Here is a 20,706-nt window from a genome sequence, read left to right on the forward strand (position 1 = left end):
CATGCTCTTCACATAGAACACCTGTGTGTTCATATTACATGTATAAGTGGGTACTCCTAGGCACCGCACTCAGGTTTTTGTCAAAACATTTTTAGTACAATACTCAGTCATTCATACACCTGTCTTCATAGCCACAAATATTAACTTGGTGTTATAAGACAATGAGTTCTGTTTCATAACTAACCAATTTTATCGATCGACACTAAATTTAGATGATGCTGTTCGTAGCAACAGTTGAACAACGTTTAGGTGCCGTATAACTAGGAATCGTTAGAAAATATAGAATCGATGTTGCTAAGCAAAGTTGAACTGGTTCACCATGTTTTTCGTATTTTTGTCCTGTGATTATTGAAAAATAAGCATGATATTTTATCAGGTTGAATTCATCATACTCGAAAACTAGAACTTATTTTTCTTCTGTGACAAATGGGGCGTCGTAGATATCACCGTAAAAGAGGCTAGCGTGTTTACGACATTGTAATATGGTTGACTAGGATATACATATACTATTATTACAGGGTTATATTTACCTTTAAAATATTATCCGTAATAAACACTATTGAGAACTACATGTAAAAGGAAGATTAAGATTTGAGACGGCGATTAATAAGGCCTATATAAATGCCGAGACAAGTCAGGGCTTAGAAACTTGCCGTCACGATGGTGTACTGACTCCTGGGAAGTAACATTAGCCGCGAGGATTCAGTGCAAGTACGGGACCTTCGTCTCCGGGCCTTCGTCGGGAAGTTTCTTCCGAGAGAGAGTATAAAAAGGGCACCCAACTCCCATTCCCGGAGGGTGATCTGAAAAAAGTACCCCTTTTTTATGATTCAACGGACCTAGATGACCGACGAAAAACACCCTCTTTTCCGTGAAATTTCTAACAAGCATGCGTACCCCGCTTCGCCTGGGACTGCCACCACCAAGGATTCAGCGACACAGTATTACCTGTAACATTCGATTGATTGTGAATAGTAGATCATAATGGACCTAGTTCAAGGTTAGATCTGAGTAACCGCAAGCAGTTCTGATGCTACTTAGTCAAAATATGAAGTAGCATGAAGCAAAATGATAATGAAATGTAATCCCATGTAAGTAGACAGACTAGTATGTTATTCTACCTCCCAAGGCATGTTCAAACATGATAATTAATTAGCTACGTGCAAAACTCTAAAAAACAAAACAAAAAAAACATCATTATAACTGATGTATACTACAAAATTCTCAAAAATTGAACGATTCGTCGATTTTATCCAAATTTAGAAGAAAGAAAAAACAATATTCTCAGCAGTCTGTAATTCAACAATAATAAACCGCCTTTGTTAAAGGGTCACCATTGGTTAGACTCTAACAAGCGTGGATCACAGTGTGATAAACAACTTGGATTTGTAGATGTAATTTGAGCGCAGTGGACGATTTCGTCACTAAATGCAGTATCATGGAAAATCATTAAAAATTACTCGAAGTCCACCAGGCATATATTCGTTCAGCATTTATTCCATGTTTAATATGTCATGGTCTAGTTCCTATACAGTATCGTTTCGATTTATACCTTCACTCATAGTACAGTCTAAGCCAAGAGTTGGTTGTGTTGGAAATTGAAAAGTTTAAACTTCACAAGAAATGGCTAATACCACACAGTTTAATTAACCTACATGGAATTAGTCAAAGCTGTTGCTCTCGAAGTCCTGAGATGCAATTAACATCATGACAAAATTCTAACCAATAAAACAGTCCCTCACAAAGTTAGTGTTTATTGGGGCAGTTATGTAATGTCCAAATATGGCACATTTGTCAGCTCATCAGGATGCTACTTATACGCTGTTTACGTCACTTTAGCAGTTGGGGTTCACTGACTAGATGAACAACTTTCTGTGCTGATCGAGGGGACTTTGACCAGACTGTGGTTAGACCACAGTTGGCATCCAGACTAAAGGTGTCATTGCATTTGATTTGCGAGAAATTCAAATTGTCACAGTATACCTTTAGACATTAAAAAGTTGTTCTTCCATTAAAGCAATGCTGTAAGTGGTGCCAAGAACTGTTGATGTAACAGTTCATTGAAAAGGCTTGCAAGATCAATAGTTGATTTGGATACGACTTAAACACGTTTTTCTAAAATTGTTAACAATGAAAGGCTTCACATAGGTGCTCAGTCGATGACTACTAGTCACGCTAATTAAATCTAAAAGATCAATAATCTCTAACCATTGTTGTTTTCATTCAGCTGGATTTCCAAGTTCGATATGTATCCCTAGCCCTTCGGATCGGAAGGCCATACACAACCCAATGTAATTCATTGTATATTCACCATATCTATATGATATTAATTTATACTTTGATGGAAACTTTTGTCCAGCTAAACGTAGTAATCCATTATAATTGCTTTGATTCAGGCGCCTAGTCCATTCATAAATTATGCATATATGGTTATCGATCGTCTCTACGGACCAGATACACTTGGAGATGTGCGTGGCATCCCCGTACTATTGTGACGGCTATTTATACGTGTGCAGTCAAATTATGAAAATGTCTGTGTAAATAAATTACACACGTCGTCGGTATAAGTTTTCACAATAATGTTACAAATTTAATTTGCCTGTGGTGGCGCACTTCCCATTTATAGTTGAAAGATTTCTATAAACTTCAAGTTTTATAAGCCTAAGATTCCATCCAAGGTTCCCGCATTGATATCGGTACATTGTATTATCTTGTTAGTGGGGTGATAAGGATTAAATATTAAGGTAATTTTTATTAAGGATTAACTTCTTTTGTAGCTGTGTCAAACTACTGATAATCTTCATCCCAGCCGTCATGACACGGGCCTTTAACAAAAACAATCGTCGCCCATGCCAATAAATAAACTCGCAAGTCTATGTGTATATGGTACGATTTTTACCAGCTTTGCATCAGACGATGGATATCCTAGTGGGAGAATTGAAAGAACTGTCGGGGTTTAAACAACTATCCATGGATAAACAACAATGATTCTTTCGTTCAACAGCAGTACCGATATTTTATCTTTGTTCTAATAATACTCTTGGTACCATGGAATGAACTTCCAGAGCATTCAAAATTAATATAATTCAAAATTGTCTTTCTTTGGGATCTTTAATTTAGTATGTATGTATGTATGTATGTATGTATGTATGTATGTATGTATGTATGTATGTATGTATGTATGTATGTATGTATGTATGTATGTATGTATGTATGTATGTATGTATGTATGTATGTGTGTGCGCATGTATGTATGTATGTATGTATGTATGTATGTATGTATGTATGTATGTATGTATGTATGTATGTATGTATGTATGTATGTATGTATGTATTTTTGAAAGATGAAATGTTATAGTCTGATATTTGCGGTAGCTCTGTACCGTGACAATAATCATATGCAGTCCGAGGTATGCATAATGCAAAGCCCCTTAGTGAGGCAAATAAAACAAACGTTTTATAGTTGAGCTACTGCGAAACAATTAGTGAATAACTAATGGTTCCACCTCATGAAATGTTGACAATTAAAGCTTTTTACCGTACAAACAAATGCCTAAACACACGCTGTGCTATTTACATCAAAAATGTATGTACAGTTTCTTCTAAACAGTTAAATGTTGATATTTGTATTGCCTCTAAGGTATAATTGTGTTTTTGACCTCCAAGCAATACTGCAAATGACAAAATAAAAATATAACCGAGGAGTAATAACATTTATCCAATGTCTTTGCTCCTTCGCAAAATAGCTCAATTTTGATTTTAAAGAAAACGCTTAACTTTAACCAAGAAAACATCTTATGCACTACTGAATGGGTACTGTAAAATCCTCATGCACAGTTTGTCACTTTTGTAGTACCGATGGTATAACTTAAACTTCTATAGTATATTTCACAGTTATACAGACGTCGACAGGCAGACAGACAGACAGACAGACAGACAGACAGACAGACAGACACATACATACATACATACATACATATACACACACAAATACATACATACATACATACATGCATGTACATACATACATACATAGACAGACAGACAGACAGACAGACAGACAGACAGACAGACAGACAGACAGACAGGCAGGCAGGCAGGCAGGCAGGCAGGCAAGCAGGCAGGCCGGCCGGCCGGCCGACAGACCGACCGACCGACCGACCGACCGACCGACCGACAGACAGACAGACAGACAGACAGACAGACAGACAGACAGACAGACAGACAGACAGACAGACAGACAGACAGACAGACGGACGGACGGACGGACGGACGGACGGACGGACGGACGGACGGACGGACAGACAGACAGACAGACAGACTGATTTTTTTGAAGATACACGCAGTCAAAGGTCAGGCATTCAAACACGTGTTTTGATCTAGTAAGAAAGAGGAATTAATATCTACTTGCACATTAGAAGCACAGCTAACCCGACAACCTGACTTTTCATCCTACAATAGATGAATTACAAACGTGGTTACGACATATATGCTGATAGACAAGTCTTGTCACAATAACCGCTATATACTAGAAAACGGAAGAGAATATAATGGTGAAGAAAAGAGGCATCCCCAGGCGACTAGCCTTCAATATCCAAAAGACAATTAGTAGGATTAATCCGTGGAGAACCAATAACAGAGTAACAATCAACACTGTTGTATGCCCTGGGTTGTATTTTACTCGTTTTGTTTGCAGAAATAAAATCTCCATGTCACTACAACAGATAACCAATCTACCTCCCAGTGGACAAGTATTTCTGCTCACCGTTTATGGACAAACTGTGACAAGAAAAATACAACCCACGACTACATTTCTGGAACCTTGTGATTTTCCGATTTGTCAGAGAAGCAAGTTATCATTTGCTTAGAATATTTGTTGTTGTGTGAGGAGTTTAATTTCCTCCACCTGTACTGTTGAACAAGAAAGTGCATACATTCCTTATTATGAAGTATTTCAAATGTCCAATATTATTGGTAAAATATGTATGCAATAACACATTACAGTAAATTGAAGCGATTGTTCCTTTTTTAAAAATGACCGCGAACTTTACAGGATCCTATTGCTTCCTTATATAATTATACTACCTCCCACGTTTGACGTGAGATATGAACATGTAAATAAACACATTGGCAATCCACGCTCATTAAAACCGCGCTGCTGGAATTACGCGATGGCATCTTTCATAATGTTTCTAGGTGTGGCAGGTTGACTATGAGGGACAGTTAATACAATCTATCTTTCTTTGTCAACTCTTCTTGTATTGTGTGATTGTCACCGCGTTGTATATTTATTTATGGTTGAGGCGTCCCAAACACCGTTTACCAAATAGCTTAGTGATCGGTGCATAGATTGTAGTGTTCATTTCTAGGTGAGAGATCGGAATAACCTCTTGGATTCAATACGTCATTTCTTATCCCTCCTGGGGAAACCCTCTACTGTTCCGTGACGTGACCGATGTGATTCAGAATGATCGAGAGTTGCTGGCTATTATTTTGAGTTTATTGCTTGTTCTACTAACGACAGTGAATTTTGTGTGCTTGTACGGCCGAATGTTGTGGTCTCAACCGTGGTCGACATTGGTGTTTTAAGAGCCAAGCTTGTTCGTTGTGACACACATCCATTGTGGATGATCGGAATGTGTATCTCAGCTATACAGCTATAGAATACTACGAACATACAAGCAAGGGGAAGTGTCAAGCCAACAGTACTCCAGGTTGTCTAGGGGTCAAAGGGGATAACTTGGATAACAGCGACATGTTAATAACCAGGGCTGAATATATAACAATCTAATCAGATTTGTTACCTGTGAATACAAGCTAACAGAGGCCTAGCTAGGGACGACACAATCGCTTACTGAGGAGATATACCAACTTTTGAGTCACTGACACGGTGTCGTTAACAAGACACTGCCATCTGCCTTCTTTAACATGGGATATTCTGTTGCATTTGATGTACAATCTGGCACACCCGTCTTTTTACTACTATGTACACGGTAAATCGTTCGGTGACATTGGACCATTGGACATGTTTTAATCTCGGAATAGTTCTACAACTAAGAAAACCGTGACCACGTTGTGTTTAGGAAGTACAAGGCTAAAAGCAAACCAGTTTTGTTTCAGTTTTCTTTCTAAATTTATGTAAGTTTTTATAAATGTTTCCAGTATGTCTCATGTACCAACAACTCAGGAACATCTAGACGCCCTTTCGGAACTAGAAGCAGCTCTTACTGCACAGGAGAATGGCGAAAGTACGGGGTCGACACAGGAAGGCAACCTTGCCCCGTTTGAACAATTACCCCGTGAGTATACAATAGATATAGACTCCATCTTCAACTTGCACACATACAATCTGTATAATGTATGCAGTGACAAAATCACTCACTTATTTAACTTCAATCTTTTTTGTCGAGCTTTCTTTGCCCTTTCAATTTATTTCTTAACGTACATGTTTGTTATTTTGTCATTGTCCTTCAAAGTCATATCTATTTTGAATATGCAAACAATTCACCACAACATGGCAATGAAGTTATCGCAATGGAATGTTGGTAGTTTTTAAGTATGGAGATATGTACCTCCATGTTTTCATACGGTACGTCATCTGTGTCTGTTCCCTTCGTGAATACTCCTAACCAAATGGTTGATCCATAGACAATCTCTCTCTATTGTCTATGGTTGATCGAATGTCACGGTGTGTTAAAACAGAATACAATAATATATATGCAGATATTTTGATTTGCCACAATGTGATTTATAATTTTAGTACTGTTTGCAGTTTTCTTCTTCAATTTTCTATATATCATTTTTACGCTGTATCAGCTTTTATTTTGTATACGCAGTTCAATAACCTTTAGTAATTCCCCTCTACGTTATTATATCTTTGAAATAGAATATTACACTGTTACGTAACGTATAAAACCCTGCTAGATATAAATTATTGACACTGTGAAAGTTTGAATTCAATTTGCTAATAATTTCTTTCACTCGCTGTGACGTATACGTTATAGATACATGACAAACGGGGCAGGATCTTCAATTAATGTTTACGATATGATCGTCATAAACTAAACAATTGAACGCCTCAAGCTGACAATGGTTTATTACAGGTGCATCAATTCTAGTTTATCTTTATATTTATGACGCTCTCTCCACAACGCTAATAATAGAACTCTTAAAAGAAATTGCCATAACCCAGGGGGTTCCGGGTACACGTATTTTCTTCCCCATTATATTTACATTTAAGGCTGGTCATAACATTTCATCGATATAGGGCAAAGTATACAAAATACTGGTATAGCCGATAGCCTTCAGCTAAAAATACAACACAACTGTCTAAGTGAGATTTATATTCAAATAGGTCTCAGTAATACACTAAGTCTATTTGACAGCTGTCGCGAGATATTATGAACACTCATGCTGACTCAAAATACGATTATCAGCCATTTGTACTTCCACCGTGAATGGTTAGATCTATAAACAGTAATGGTCATATGGGATATGGATGGACTAAAGGTGAATTTAATAACTGACTGGAAATAGTAGTCTAGTTATGATATCGATATTGTCAAAACATAGCATTCATTCATTTACAGCACAAGCCTTAAGATGATACAATATAATATGGCCATGGCATATCATGTATTATTATATACTAGTAGATTCCATAGCACTGTGTGGGTGTGCAATACAGATACATCAAATTACTGAGAAAATGCGCCAGAAAAGAAACCTTCTTCATCTCGAGACAAAACTGATTACTCAACAACACCGGGATTTGTTGTTGAAGGGGCCTGGGATTAGTCTTTATTGAAAATGAGCATGCATGCACACACACACACACACACACACACACACACACACACACACACACACACACACACACACACACACACACACCACATCGCAAATAACAAACACCCTAAGGCCTTTGCCCTATTTTTATCCCAGACATTTATAGTTTCGTATTCTAAGATTTTATAAATACAGTCCTGATTAATATTTCATACACACAAGACCTATGTTACTTGAATGTTGATTGCTATGGAAACATTGTCCATCGTGTGAAGCGTTAGCACCAAATGTAGACAGTATAAGCTTACTCATGGCGGGGGTGTGCAAACGTAAGATGGCGAACGTACAAAAATCAGACGTTTCATACGTGTAACGGTGTATGTATATTTCATAGGAAAGGGAAATCACGCGGGAGGTTACCCGAGGACATGTGATCATATATACCTGGCTGTTCAATCAATGACCCCATGTTGTGAATTTAGTCTTAAAGTATGGATTAACACGCCTGTTGCCATAACAACGAACATGAAATATGCTGGGAGACTTCCACGCTTTATGCGTCGAATTCTTTAGTCCTATGTCGAAACTATTGCTATTTTTAAGTTACAGATTATGAATTGAATACAAAATTATTACTCGCATATGTTGAATTACCAAACGATGCATGTAGTCTGTAATTTAGTATTTTGAATCAGATTCACAAAGGCACAGTTTTGATTGACTGCATCCATGGTGATTGTGTTCTTTTGGATATAATTATGATTATGATTCCGTTTACGATAATTTACAGTTACCATTGTTGGTGTAGCATTCAGAGACGTGTGCACTTCAAGTAGTCTTTATTCACACTTCCTGCTGCATTTACTTCTCTCAATATCGACCTCAGATGAATTCATTGATTAGTTGGGGCTCAGATCGTGGTCTCAGGTTTAGTTGGGCCCCTGAATGTTAGAATCTTATATGTAAATATCTTTGCAAACTCGTTACATGTCAATATTTCACTGGATGTACATAGACGTTTAAGATATATTTAGTTATCAACACACATAGCGTTCTACTGGTATTCACACATTTTAAGATATGCGACATGACTGCAATATCAAACGTTAATGATTTTTCTCCTAGGTTTAAAAAGAAGCCATTTTAGATTCACAAAGCCAAATATTGACACATGAAAACTAAAATCGAACTATAATATAAAAGGGAAGGTCTTTGCGTTTGAACTTAAGACATTAATGGATAAATTATTTTGCCAAGGTCAACAACAACTTTTTCTACTTTAGAGTTTCCCAACGAAAGTATTGAATCGTCTAGTATTGAAAGTCTGACTTTCGACTTCATCAGAATGACTATCGTTGCATACACTATAGGTGCTACTGTTATGTTACAACGACAAATTCAAATTACGAACTTTGTTTTTTTCGTAATCGGTTTCTGATCATAAATTACACATCTCATTGTTCTCCTGACAATGAAACGGGGCGTCATTATTATCTGCCCCACTTTTAACAACATTTCTTGGGTAACAATACATGTGAAAAGAGTAATGATAGCACTTAGTAACTTACAGTCCGTAAATACCCTACTGCAATTTAACTTATGTAACTGCAAGACTCGTAAACTTCAAACATTAAAAACCAACTCTGTTCAAATTATATAAAATTTATTTAGCAGCATAACTTATTTAGTTTGTTTTGTAATTCTAAACAAACTTACCCGAACACCTATTGTTCATAAAGCTATTTATGGACAACAAAGAGCTATTGACCTATATAATAAATGTGTTAGCCACAGACAATAGATGTATAGGCATTGTTTGTATGTTTATCTGTATCTGCATGCGTTACTGATTGCGTATTAGACATTAAGGTTAAAACATGTTACAATCAAAATGTTACCCTTTTCAAACAAAGCACTAGTTAGGTGTTACATTGATGATCACGATTTAGTAACACATCGCCATGTATAACCAAGCCGTGTTGTCGTTGTAAGCGTCCTCTCGTCATCCTCAGAGTAATCTTTATAGTTTTGCAGTGTGCGTGGTGACACCCATGTTTATTTAGATATTGAGCATCTTAGAGAACTGTTTGCAGAGTTCTAGACACTAGAAAGAGGTACTCGACATTGCGAGTGCAAAATAATTATGTTATCAAACTGGGCAATACGCCAAGTAACATAGCTTGCATTTTCTCGCGAAGCGTACGTTACTACGTCACCGCTTGCTGTTTGTTTTTGTACTAAATGTTCATCTCGAAATGTATTGGGAGGGCGTGGGGGAGGTATTTTTGACAGATATTTTTAGTGTTGATTGTTTCATTTGATTTTACGACTCTAGTTACTTTTAAAAAATTGGCATTTTATCGGAAACGAAATCAGGAGTCCGTCCGTTATATCGTTGTTGTTTCAACAGATGTAATGTGTAATTGAAAATTTGAATTGCTTTGAATTATTAATAAGACTTACTTCCGAAAGTTAAACCTAGACAAGGAATGAAACATTTTCATCACAATGTAACAATTTAGTAAATGGTTTTATAGATTGCCAGATATTTTGGTATTGTTGTTCACATAAAATCGACACATTTTACAAAACAAAATATTGATCATGTGAAAGTGTATCTTCTCTATAAGCTTAGACTGGTGATATCGATTTTTTTTTCTCTTCAAAACCAGACACGACTCTTACTTTAAGTAAAGTAAATTCAAAAAGTGTAGTCCTACTTTAAGATCATTGTTGTAAGGATTACATGCATAAAATATTTCAGAAAGCCCTTGTTAACTCACAAAAGAAAGAAGACCAATCAAGTTAGCGTGAAATACGAAGTCGTAAAATCGATAGTGTGTGGCTAATGATCAAAAGGCAGCTGCTTGCTGGGGATATCATTCCTCAAATTAATTTTGTTCAAGTTGCTAATTGCAAAGTCTGTGCAAAATGTGCTGCACTGTGCAGAGACATTTGAGATAATAAAACTCTTTTGTAGCCGGTAGATTGTTGTCAGAAATCGTCAAACTCTACAATTATAAAACCGACGCAACTTCTACGAATCGCTGGAAAACTGTCTGTTTTGCATTAATTTCCTGAACAAACATTAAATGATAAAGTGCGTGTACTGTGCATAATGCCCTGAAATTTGAAAAAAAAAAATTTATCGGAGATTGGAATATCGCCTGAGGTAAGACATATGCGTCGAGTTAACATATATATGCTATGATAAATTACGAAATGTCAATGGGCAGGCAAGTTAAAATTAAAGAGAATTGGGAGTCATTCGACCATTAGACTTATATATAAGTAAAGTTGAATTAATGTTATTGGCGTCGCTTCTATTTTATGACAGACTACTACCCTGTGACATGGTTCAGTCACTTTCGATAAATTACAATAGATGTACAGGGTAGGTGGACAATTCTATCAATTTAAATGATACAATTGGTAATTCATCTAAAACTCTCTCAACCTGAAACCGTGAGATTGTTACTGGTAGGCAAGTCACCATGTACCAGCGTAACAATGAGATTAAAAGCATCGGTCGGCTTGTACTTGTCATGTCACACAGTCATACTAGTACTTAAAATCGCAGTGGTTCCAAGTTTCTGGTACTTGTATACAAAGCAAATTGCCCCTTCAAATGAATGCAAGTTCTACAACAGTCAAGTGGGGAATTTAACATTTCAAAACTTCGAATTTTTTTCTGAGTAGGGTTTATTCCACAGGTACTCGACTCAATCTGTATGATTGAAAAAAGTATGTATGGTAAATAAGACTTATTTACCATACATTTAAAAAAAAGTATACAGATTGATTCGAGTACCTGTGGTTTATTCAATGTCAATGTCCTTGAAAGGTGTGTACTTTTATAGGCGGCATAACATCGTTCACTAAAACAACGCCAATATTCATGCTATGAAGTGTTGTTTAAAGTTTTAGCTCGAGGGGGACTGTGCAGACAATGTGCGGCATCGTTACAGGATTCCAAAACCGTGACGTTTCTTGCTGCTTTGTATAAACGACAAGTCGGAACACGAACGACTAAAGCAAGCAATCATGCATGTGTACAGGTGTAACAATTTCCTCTAAATCCGATCTATGCTGACCAAAAGACTTGTTGAATACTCAACCCAAATATCAGTCCCTTGGCGACGAAATTGTAGATAGTATGCGTAGTCACGGAATTATGAAAGAACATGTGTCTACCTTGACAATTTACTTGAGAATCGTTATGCTACTGGACATTTCCCATTGGGGTAGATTTGTGGATACCTGACAGGTTATTTACTGACGAGCGATGACCTTTACTAACAGGATGAAGTCACGTTCCTCCTCATAATACCGTCATTGAGTATAGCAAACTTATGGGTGACATGAATTCTCTTAAAATCAAAATTACAGCTCATTCAAACTGGTGTCATTGTCACCAGAATTAAAGTTAATTAAATAAGGCTTTGTAGCAGTGGACACTATAAAATTGAAGTGTTGTTTGTCAGAGATTGACACTATCAGTTGATTCGATTATCACAGGCTTTATTTGTCAGGGTTCTTATCTTAGCAACTGTCACGAACTGATCGTCAATCAGCTGATCACTCGTCAGGTATGTGTTGCTATGAATGTCCACTGTCTTGTACCTGCTTAATCGATTCTTCGTGTTGTTTCGTAAGATATTACATACTGTTTTCAAAAGATCGAGAGTTCAAATCTATAATTTAATGCTATGTCGCTCTTTTCCCAGTTCTATTCCATTACACTGAATCAACGCAAATATCGACCACTAACACAGCGCCACCAACGAGCCAAATCATCCAATCTTTTGTTAAAAAATAATGTCGTAATTGATGGTATCACAGCTTGCAGCTTTATTCGTATTTGACATATACATTACTTTCCAATCGTGGCGGGTTTCCATTTAGAAAAAAGAACGATTTGTAAAGACCACTGTTTCTGTCACGACTTCAAAAATCTGGCACTACTCGAAATAGCAAGGGTGTGGGGCTTAATTATCATGATTATTAAAAAATCAAATAATTTTGAATGAAATGGATGAGACGTATCTCTCAAAATTATAATTTCCCCAGAAAAGTGATAAACTGGTGTATGTACAAATTGAAAGACTGAGATCAAATTCTCTCTTGTCTACCGACAAACACCGAGCTTGGGCTTGAAAGAAAGAAAAGAGAGACCGTTGTATCAAGACACTTCTTCGAAGTTTCTATTCGTTGAGATATTTTTGCAAAGTCCTGGGTATAAGCACATTTGTAGTTGACAGTACCTCGGTACACACGGTATTTCGGACGATCACGGTTTAGCGTTGCTTGCTTGCATTGGATCCCGGGCATTGAATCCTTCAAACATTGATTACAATACAATTTTATGTATTTTTCTTTTACATGGACGAAAAAATGGTGCTTTTTACGGATTGCGTTGAAAAGAAACAGCTGATTACGTAGTGCATTTACATTTGAATTGTGGTTTTACAGGCTTTGTTTCAACATTTTACAATTTACGAAAATTAAAATGGCCCGATTACGAAGTACGAAAGCCCCTCTTGTCTACCCTCTATCGTACAGTTATCGTATAAAAGCTATCGTATCGTTGGATATTTTTCCTCATAGCAGTACGCATAATACCGTCGGTGTTAGAAAGCTATTTGTGTCATTGCACTTATAAATGTTGCTTGATCTTGTCGTGACGTAAAACAGTTGACCTGCAAACCTTGCAGTCATTTGGAATGGAATTCAATCATGGCAAACATTGTAGAAAGCTTGAACAGTGACGGTACTCCCCATGGAAACTCAAGCCGGCGGGCAAAAGATGAGCACCATAAGGGTATGATAGAAGGATCACGTTTTCACATCCTTCATATGTAGTTAAGGATTTTTCTATTAGGCTATTGACTAAAAATAGATCAGAAAGCACCTGCCTGTGAATATAATGTTATTCTACAAATGAGACCGATATTGTATGTACAATCTTTCAAGAATATGTGATCTCATGAATTACAGCCTACCAAATATTTCTTGGAGCTGAAATCTTTTATTTTTCACATTTTCAGAGCGATTGGAAACAGTGGTAGAAGAGGAATCAAGTCATGGTAGTGATGTAAGTAATGGTGATTACGTTATTTTACCTAATGCATCTATGTTTAGATATCAATATTGAAACTATTCAGATTATTAGAGTTATCAACTTTGGTGAATATAACAATCATGTATCACGTATGATGAAACTCGGATGACTATAAACTATGATGTACATGTAGTTCACTCCGTGTTGCTGGTGACGACCGTATTCCAATTGTTATGATTTTTTACACATAAGATTTATTGAAAAATATGTTTAAGAATTATAGAGGCTACATTGTATGGTTTATATAAACACGCACACAGAAACACTCAGCCTGCCTCTCCCTCTGTCTCACAAGTGTCACAAACACGCAGGGGCGCAAACAAACACATCCGATCCAGCCTGCCTCTCCCGCCTCACGCACGCACGCTCGCACACACACGCACACACACACACACACACACACACACACACACACACACACACTCACTCACTCATACACACGCACGCACGCACGCACATACATACACAGACTGAATTATAACGTACTGACTATTTCGAGCCGTTTAGACATTTAGCATTATCCATAAACATTGCATTATCTTATTTAATGTGGTTTTCAAAATTCATCTGTTGACATACTTTTATTTCATTATTCAGAGAAAAGGTAGTAGAAAAGTAAACAAGAATTTGGACTCTGGAGACAATAAAACGGTCGATACAAAGAAGAAAAAACGACATCGCCAGGGAAAAGGTACACAAATATTCATGAGTTCCCAGACATTGCATGTATATTGTAAATTTCTGTTCATATAATTTCATGTTGTGTTGTTTGTATCTCTCACAGTACCCCTCTTTCTGTCAACCCTGATAATGGTAAAAGGTATAATTTATAGAGAAAAGATGTTATTTGCTATCATATTTAATACCAACATTGATGCTTTTGGAACTGTCACTTGTGTGGGCACTCAATTCACTATTAATTGTTGAAGACATGATATATGTAATCAGTGATGTTATATAACGCTGATATAGAAACGAACACTTTAGTTGCCAAAGCACAACGCTAGCTGTCGGTTACAAACTATAGACTGCAATTAATAAAAGTTATATACAATATACTAAGCAATGCTTCTTGCATATAAAAGGTGGCCACCATCTGCATATTGGATTTTAATGCCATATCTTCTTACGATAAGCAGGCCTAATATATAAATACATCCGGACACGTAATTATACAGTTTTCTTAATATCGACTGGAATTTATACTTTATTTATTGTTATACATATACGACTTCTACAACCAACCCAATACAGTCAAAATCCCAATCAACAAATTCAGTAATAAACTCCGAACCAGTCAATGTACTTTTTTTGGCATCTCTTTGAAATAATTAATTTTGATTTTGATTTTCTCAATGACAATGGACAGATTGAGGATAAATAAAGGGTTTAGCCTCCAATAATTATCAGAATTATTAGAAATAAATACACCACTATTACACTCGATTACTTCTTTCTATACATTTCGGCACCGACTACCTTCTAGCCTGACATGTATATAATTAACTTTATAAAATATGAGAACCAATTTCCACACATGTCTTTGATCCGATAGCAATAAATCTGCACTCAGTTTTTTTTAACGGGCATATAAGGTATAGTTCTGTAAGCAAACTGCACTCTCAAAATGTCTGCAGAGTAGCGTACTTACTAACCAGTAAAAGTTTTTCTTTGTGTTCATTATTAACTCCAGTAATGACTAAGAAGTCAGTCAACATTCATTTGGTAAACCGCATTGCTACTGTATTACTAACATCGCAATAAAAGGAAATTAAAACGTGGTTTTTAGAACTAACAAAGCACGTAGCCTGCTGATACAACATTTTAGTATAAATAGGGGTTATGGGTGCATTTCCCGCTTAGAATTTCATTAATTTCCGTTATATTCGTTTTTCGTCTGTATGTCACCCGTCGTCGTCTACCATGTGATATGTACAGTACGCCCTCCCAATACAGAGAAAGTCAGTAAGTGTGACCCCATCCATGATTCGTTACGTTACCTGTCGTGTGTTCTGTCCTCTTACTTCTGCCAATTGTAATAATTAAGTTATTTTGTATGTCTTTAAATATAGCCTTCTTCGTTTTAAATATTTTCCAACTCTTCTTACTTTGGCTACAGACAAATCATTTCCTTTGTTTGTACTTCAGTCTTTCAAATTAGTCAATGGTATTGCTCTTGCGTATATAGAATAAGAGTGCGTTTCAGAGCTAATTTCATCAAATCGAGAATTTTCAAATTAAAACTTTTACCACATGCGAGTTTGTTCCTGTCAAGACTTTTCCATATACACTCTTCACGCGAGTTTGTTCCTGGTCAATGTAAAACTAAACAAGCTTAGAATTGAAGGTTCACATACCCGTTTTCCAGAAAGTCGATGATTTTTAATTTCTACTACCAACTTGTGCTTTTTGAAGTAATTGATAAAAAATATCAAGAAGAAATGAAAACCATTTTTTAATATGCATAGCGACTTCTGAGACGTTTTCTCGTCTGTGAAATAAACTGATTGCAATGAAAATATCTATATACAGTTGTATGCCAGCAAATGGTCGCGTTTTTCTCTGAAATTATATTTACTGAAATTAGCTCTCTAATTTAATCTCTAATAATCCAGAATAAGGGCAAGCCCATTGCGCAAAATTCCAATCTATGAAAATAAATCTCCAACATTTATTTACTAACAGTCAAGCAATTCATATACGAATATAACTAACCATGATGATAGAAGAGGACGAACTTATATGTAAACGATCAACGTGCAAGTTTATAATCATGTAATGGTTAAAACGTTGTGCAATCTGAGATTATAGACATCAATTTGATTGGAAAATATGTGTCACTTAGGAAAACATTTTAAGAGAGAAAGCGAAGTAAATCTCTGTAAGTGCATGTCACATATCGGTATTACACTGTATTTTTTCCTTCAACAGAGAGTAGAACTAAACTAACAAAGGGATTCCACAAAGGCAAGGTAAGACATGCAACTCTTATTGTATGCATTGGTTGCCCATTATGGTAATTTTTATGAGTTTTTCTGAAATGGAAAACGTATTTTAACGTTGCTTCGGAAGTATTCAGCTATTACAGTAGTGATTAAGTGTCATTAGTCGCCGTAATGACACAAATTATCGGAAATTACTCACATCTTGACGACGCTGTCATACTCGAGTATTTCGTTTTATGACCACGATGTGACATGGATGGGCGATTATTATTGAAGCTTTTATGATTTCCATCATTACGACATTAAGTCAACTACATTTTGCTTCCAAGTATTATCATATATATATGTCAGTGACTAGTAATTGTGGGTTTGCATCAAACACCCAACTTACATGTGTGTGGGGTGGGGGAGGGGGTGTTATATGAAAGTACATTTCGGTGATATGAAGTGACGTGCTTCATCAAAATGATGATTTACTTCTGATATCCAACGGTCATTTTGTTTAGTCCGTCTACACATTTTATGTCAATAAGGGGTTTCGGTAATACAGTGCTAGGGGACCTAACATTATTGCAGCTTTATCGTTGATAATAAACATGCATGGTGTATCTGAGCCATAACGTAAATGAAGTCTGAGCTTATTTAGGTCACAATATATATGTAGGTCATACATTGTCGTGATTTTAATCTAACATTTGTTACCCTCCAGGGAAGTGGTTGGCGTGTAGCAGGTGTTATTGTCAAGTATGTGAGAGTGGTAAGATCATATCCTGTTATTCAGTGACTTTTTGTATTAAATGGTTAAGACAAAATTATGTATACTGAAAGTTCAGATTAAAATCCACTTATATATGCCATTTCGTCCGATTTATGTATGGTCAAAGAGTAAAAGAATCAGGCACTTCATCACATGATGATGCGATCAAGTTATTCATATTATGACGACGAATGTAAAACCTTTCGATATTTTCATATATTGATATAACAGTTTCATCTCGTATTTTATTATTGATGTGATACAAGTTCAAAGGGTGACAGTGTCAACTAATTCATCAGATACAATTCATGATATTTTATGGCGTCACTTAGCTAACACGAGACCACTTAAGATATTAAAACCGTTTTAAGATAATTAGTCTAGTGACTTCTTATGAATGGTTGTATAACTATACTAAACCTTCAGAATCGCTCTAAATAATTAAATACAATGTAGTATTTCCCAATATTTTTTTTTCGTTCAGCCATGACAAATACGAGTGACCCAAGGGGCCTTGTCACTACGAGTCGAGCTACTCGCCCCTTTTGGTCACTCGTATTCTCCTGTTGAATGAAGAAAAATATTGGGGAATAATATAAGTATACATCCTCAAGCATAATTCATGAAAATGTTTGAAAATAATGGTGATGTGGAACGTTTTGACTTTCGCGCACCGCATAACCAGTGGCGTAGACATGGGTTCTCGTGACGTAGAACGAGTATATAATGTACAGTTTCTGTTCAAAGACAATATCTTAGCTTGTGCATGTTATAATATCTGATATGTAATGCTTTGGCGATATTTTCAAGACTAGTAACACCTGTATACTTACTGACAGTACAGGTTAATACTTAGAGGACAATTGTTCCTTTTTACGTTTTATCTTTAAAAATAAGAGGAAAAAATCGTGATCGGTGAATTTAGTGTGCGAACCTGGTATAATTTATATCGCGAATATTTATCATTTATCAAGTTAAGAAAGCATACGATGTAAAATAAATACATGGCATGTGTGTAAATCCCAGGGTTTATATTACGCACCGATATCGACTTCTCCCTGTTCGTGTAATCGGAAGGATCATGGTAGTTATCGTAAAGTAAATTGAGTTACAATTAAAACAAGGTGGTGGTAAAAGAGCCTGAACTCTGAAATACAGACAGAAATAAACAAGCTAGGTAGTGTATCAATGACAATAGAGTTTTCACAAGTATTTACTTTCTCTGCCATAGAATTACTCAATATGCGCCTACTGTTACCATTTACTATGAAAAGCAATGAGACAAAGCCGACTCTTCCATTCCTTGTGAGGTATCTTTCCTTCAAGCTGGACCGCATTTGGGTGTCTTGAATAGAAATGCGAATATAAAAACACACTTTCCACTAATTATTAAAGTCCAATAGTTATCAAAGGATATTAGAGAAGGTATCGACACGTACTTTTATTATGGAATAGATAATTACTATTTGAAAAATAGTAACCACACCTTTCCTAAATGGAATCGACTTGAAAAATGAGACCTTCGTTTTGGACAGCAACTTGCCATGGATGTAGACGACAGTCTTATGGAGGAAAGGAATAGCACCTTAACTTGTTAATTTCACTTGCTTTCATGCATCGTTTTGCGACAGAAAAGTTTAGATATTTGTGGTCAGATTTCGACAAAAACAGTTCACACCCATGGATTTTAGACGTGTGGGTAGGAATGGAGTGAAACTACAGGTAAACTATCAAGTTGTATTTGTGTAATTGAAGAGACAAAAGTTAACTGTGTATACAGGTATTATTCGGTGCTATGTTAGGGTCAGTTAGGTTTCTTTGTACAGTAGTTATAGTCCGCATTTGACTTTGCAACGTGCGTTAACTTTGTACACTGGTTATATATACATGTATCTCCAAGCAAACTCCTTTGGAGTATTGAGTTCACACTAACAGAGCCTAGGGAAGTTCAGACGTAACTGCAGTTATTGACAATTATAAAGTCTGCCGTAATATTTCCCTAGAATTGTAGAGAAGTAATTGCAAATGTATCATGCTGAGTTGCTTAAATGTAGTAAGTTGTAAGTGTAATTATGTTATTGTGCCGCAATGAAATCGTCTAGATGCGTACCGAGTTAATGTTTTTAATCAGGTCCAGTGTTCCAAATAATCTTACTTGAAAGTCGCTTAATTCTTTTGTATTAGGGCCATTGTTAGCTATTGATGCACAGATCGATTGTTTAAAAACTCTGTTACAGAAAGTAAAAGGTGGTTGATACGCATGTCATCCCCATACGTTGTAGACACTGATGGATCTCGTCTCCATTGTCTATATAAGATGGTAGTCGATTAGCCGATTTTCTTATTTCCATCTTAAGTGTTTTCTCTTATTATTATTAATGAACAATGCCCCAGGTCAACCAAAACACAAGGTTGCCCTTGCAACTAATCTTGTGTACCCAGAGCAACAGACCCATCACTCCGACACTCTCTTGTGAAACCAACTTTATAGCTCCTATATTTCTGGAATTATTGACCAAATAAGTCCATCACCATTTTACAACAATCACGCCGGTACACTGTTCACTGAAAACGAAATATGTATTCGACTGGCACATGCTAACTGACTATTAAACTGTCATGAATGTGTGTGTTTGTGTACCATTCAACTAAGCCTAAACTTACCTGATTTTTGTATCTCTTTTCATAACAGGGCAGACAGGGATATCTTGAAAAGACACCATTTCAAGGCAAACTAGCAGGCAGTAAGTAACCATTTTCATTCCTTTATTTATGGCGATATCCAAAGCTTTCCGTTGTTGGATTTCGGATAAATGGATATTTTCACCAACAAGCTACATCAAAAATGATAAACAAGAAACGAGTAATACATCTAAAAACTAAAGTCGGATCGAATTGAACGTACTCTGACACATTGTAACCCATTGCAACATAGGAGTATAGTTTCAGCTGCAAATTAAATTGGAAATGCTTGAAAACCAGTTTCAAATTTATAATATGTTACAAAGGTGTATTGAAATTACTAGTACATGTGCTAGAATTTGATGAATTACCCAAAACATTGGCTGTCAGATGAAATATCCATCGAATGTTTC

At 36.3% G+C, this 20,706-nt stretch overlaps 1 protein-coding gene across 4 annotated transcripts in view; it reads left to right on the top strand.

Annotated features, from left to right (window-relative positions):
* Positions 1–5,437: 5,437 nt before the first annotated feature.
* The window catches only part of LOC144443396 (uncharacterized), a 59,177-nt gene continuing 43,908 nt past the window's right edge, over positions 5,438–20,706 (top strand). For 3 of the 4 annotated variants that reach the window (XM_078132860.1, XM_078132861.1, XM_078132863.1), the window contains exons 1-7: positions 5,438–6,299; positions 13,836–13,882; positions 14,507–14,600; positions 15,848–15,874; positions 16,841–16,881; positions 17,564–17,611; positions 20,304–20,355. In XM_078132860.1, the coding sequence (XP_077988986.1) occupies positions 6,164–6,299; positions 13,836–13,882; positions 14,507–14,600; positions 15,848–15,874; positions 16,841–16,881; positions 17,564–17,611; positions 20,304–20,355 (445 nt within the window). In that variant the 5' untranslated portion in view covers positions 5,438–6,163. The remainder of the gene's footprint in view (positions 6,300–13,835; positions 13,883–14,506; positions 14,601–15,847; positions 15,875–16,840; positions 16,882–17,563; positions 17,612–20,303; positions 20,356–20,706) is intronic. The other variant, XM_078132862.1, reaches the window with a different exon arrangement.

The sequence above is a fragment of the Glandiceps talaboti genome, chromosome 12 (genome assembly GCF_964340395.1).
Source record: "Glandiceps talaboti chromosome 12, keGlaTala1.1, whole genome shotgun sequence".
Taxonomy (NCBI): domain Eukaryota; kingdom Metazoa; phylum Hemichordata; class Enteropneusta; family Spengelidae; genus Glandiceps; species Glandiceps talaboti.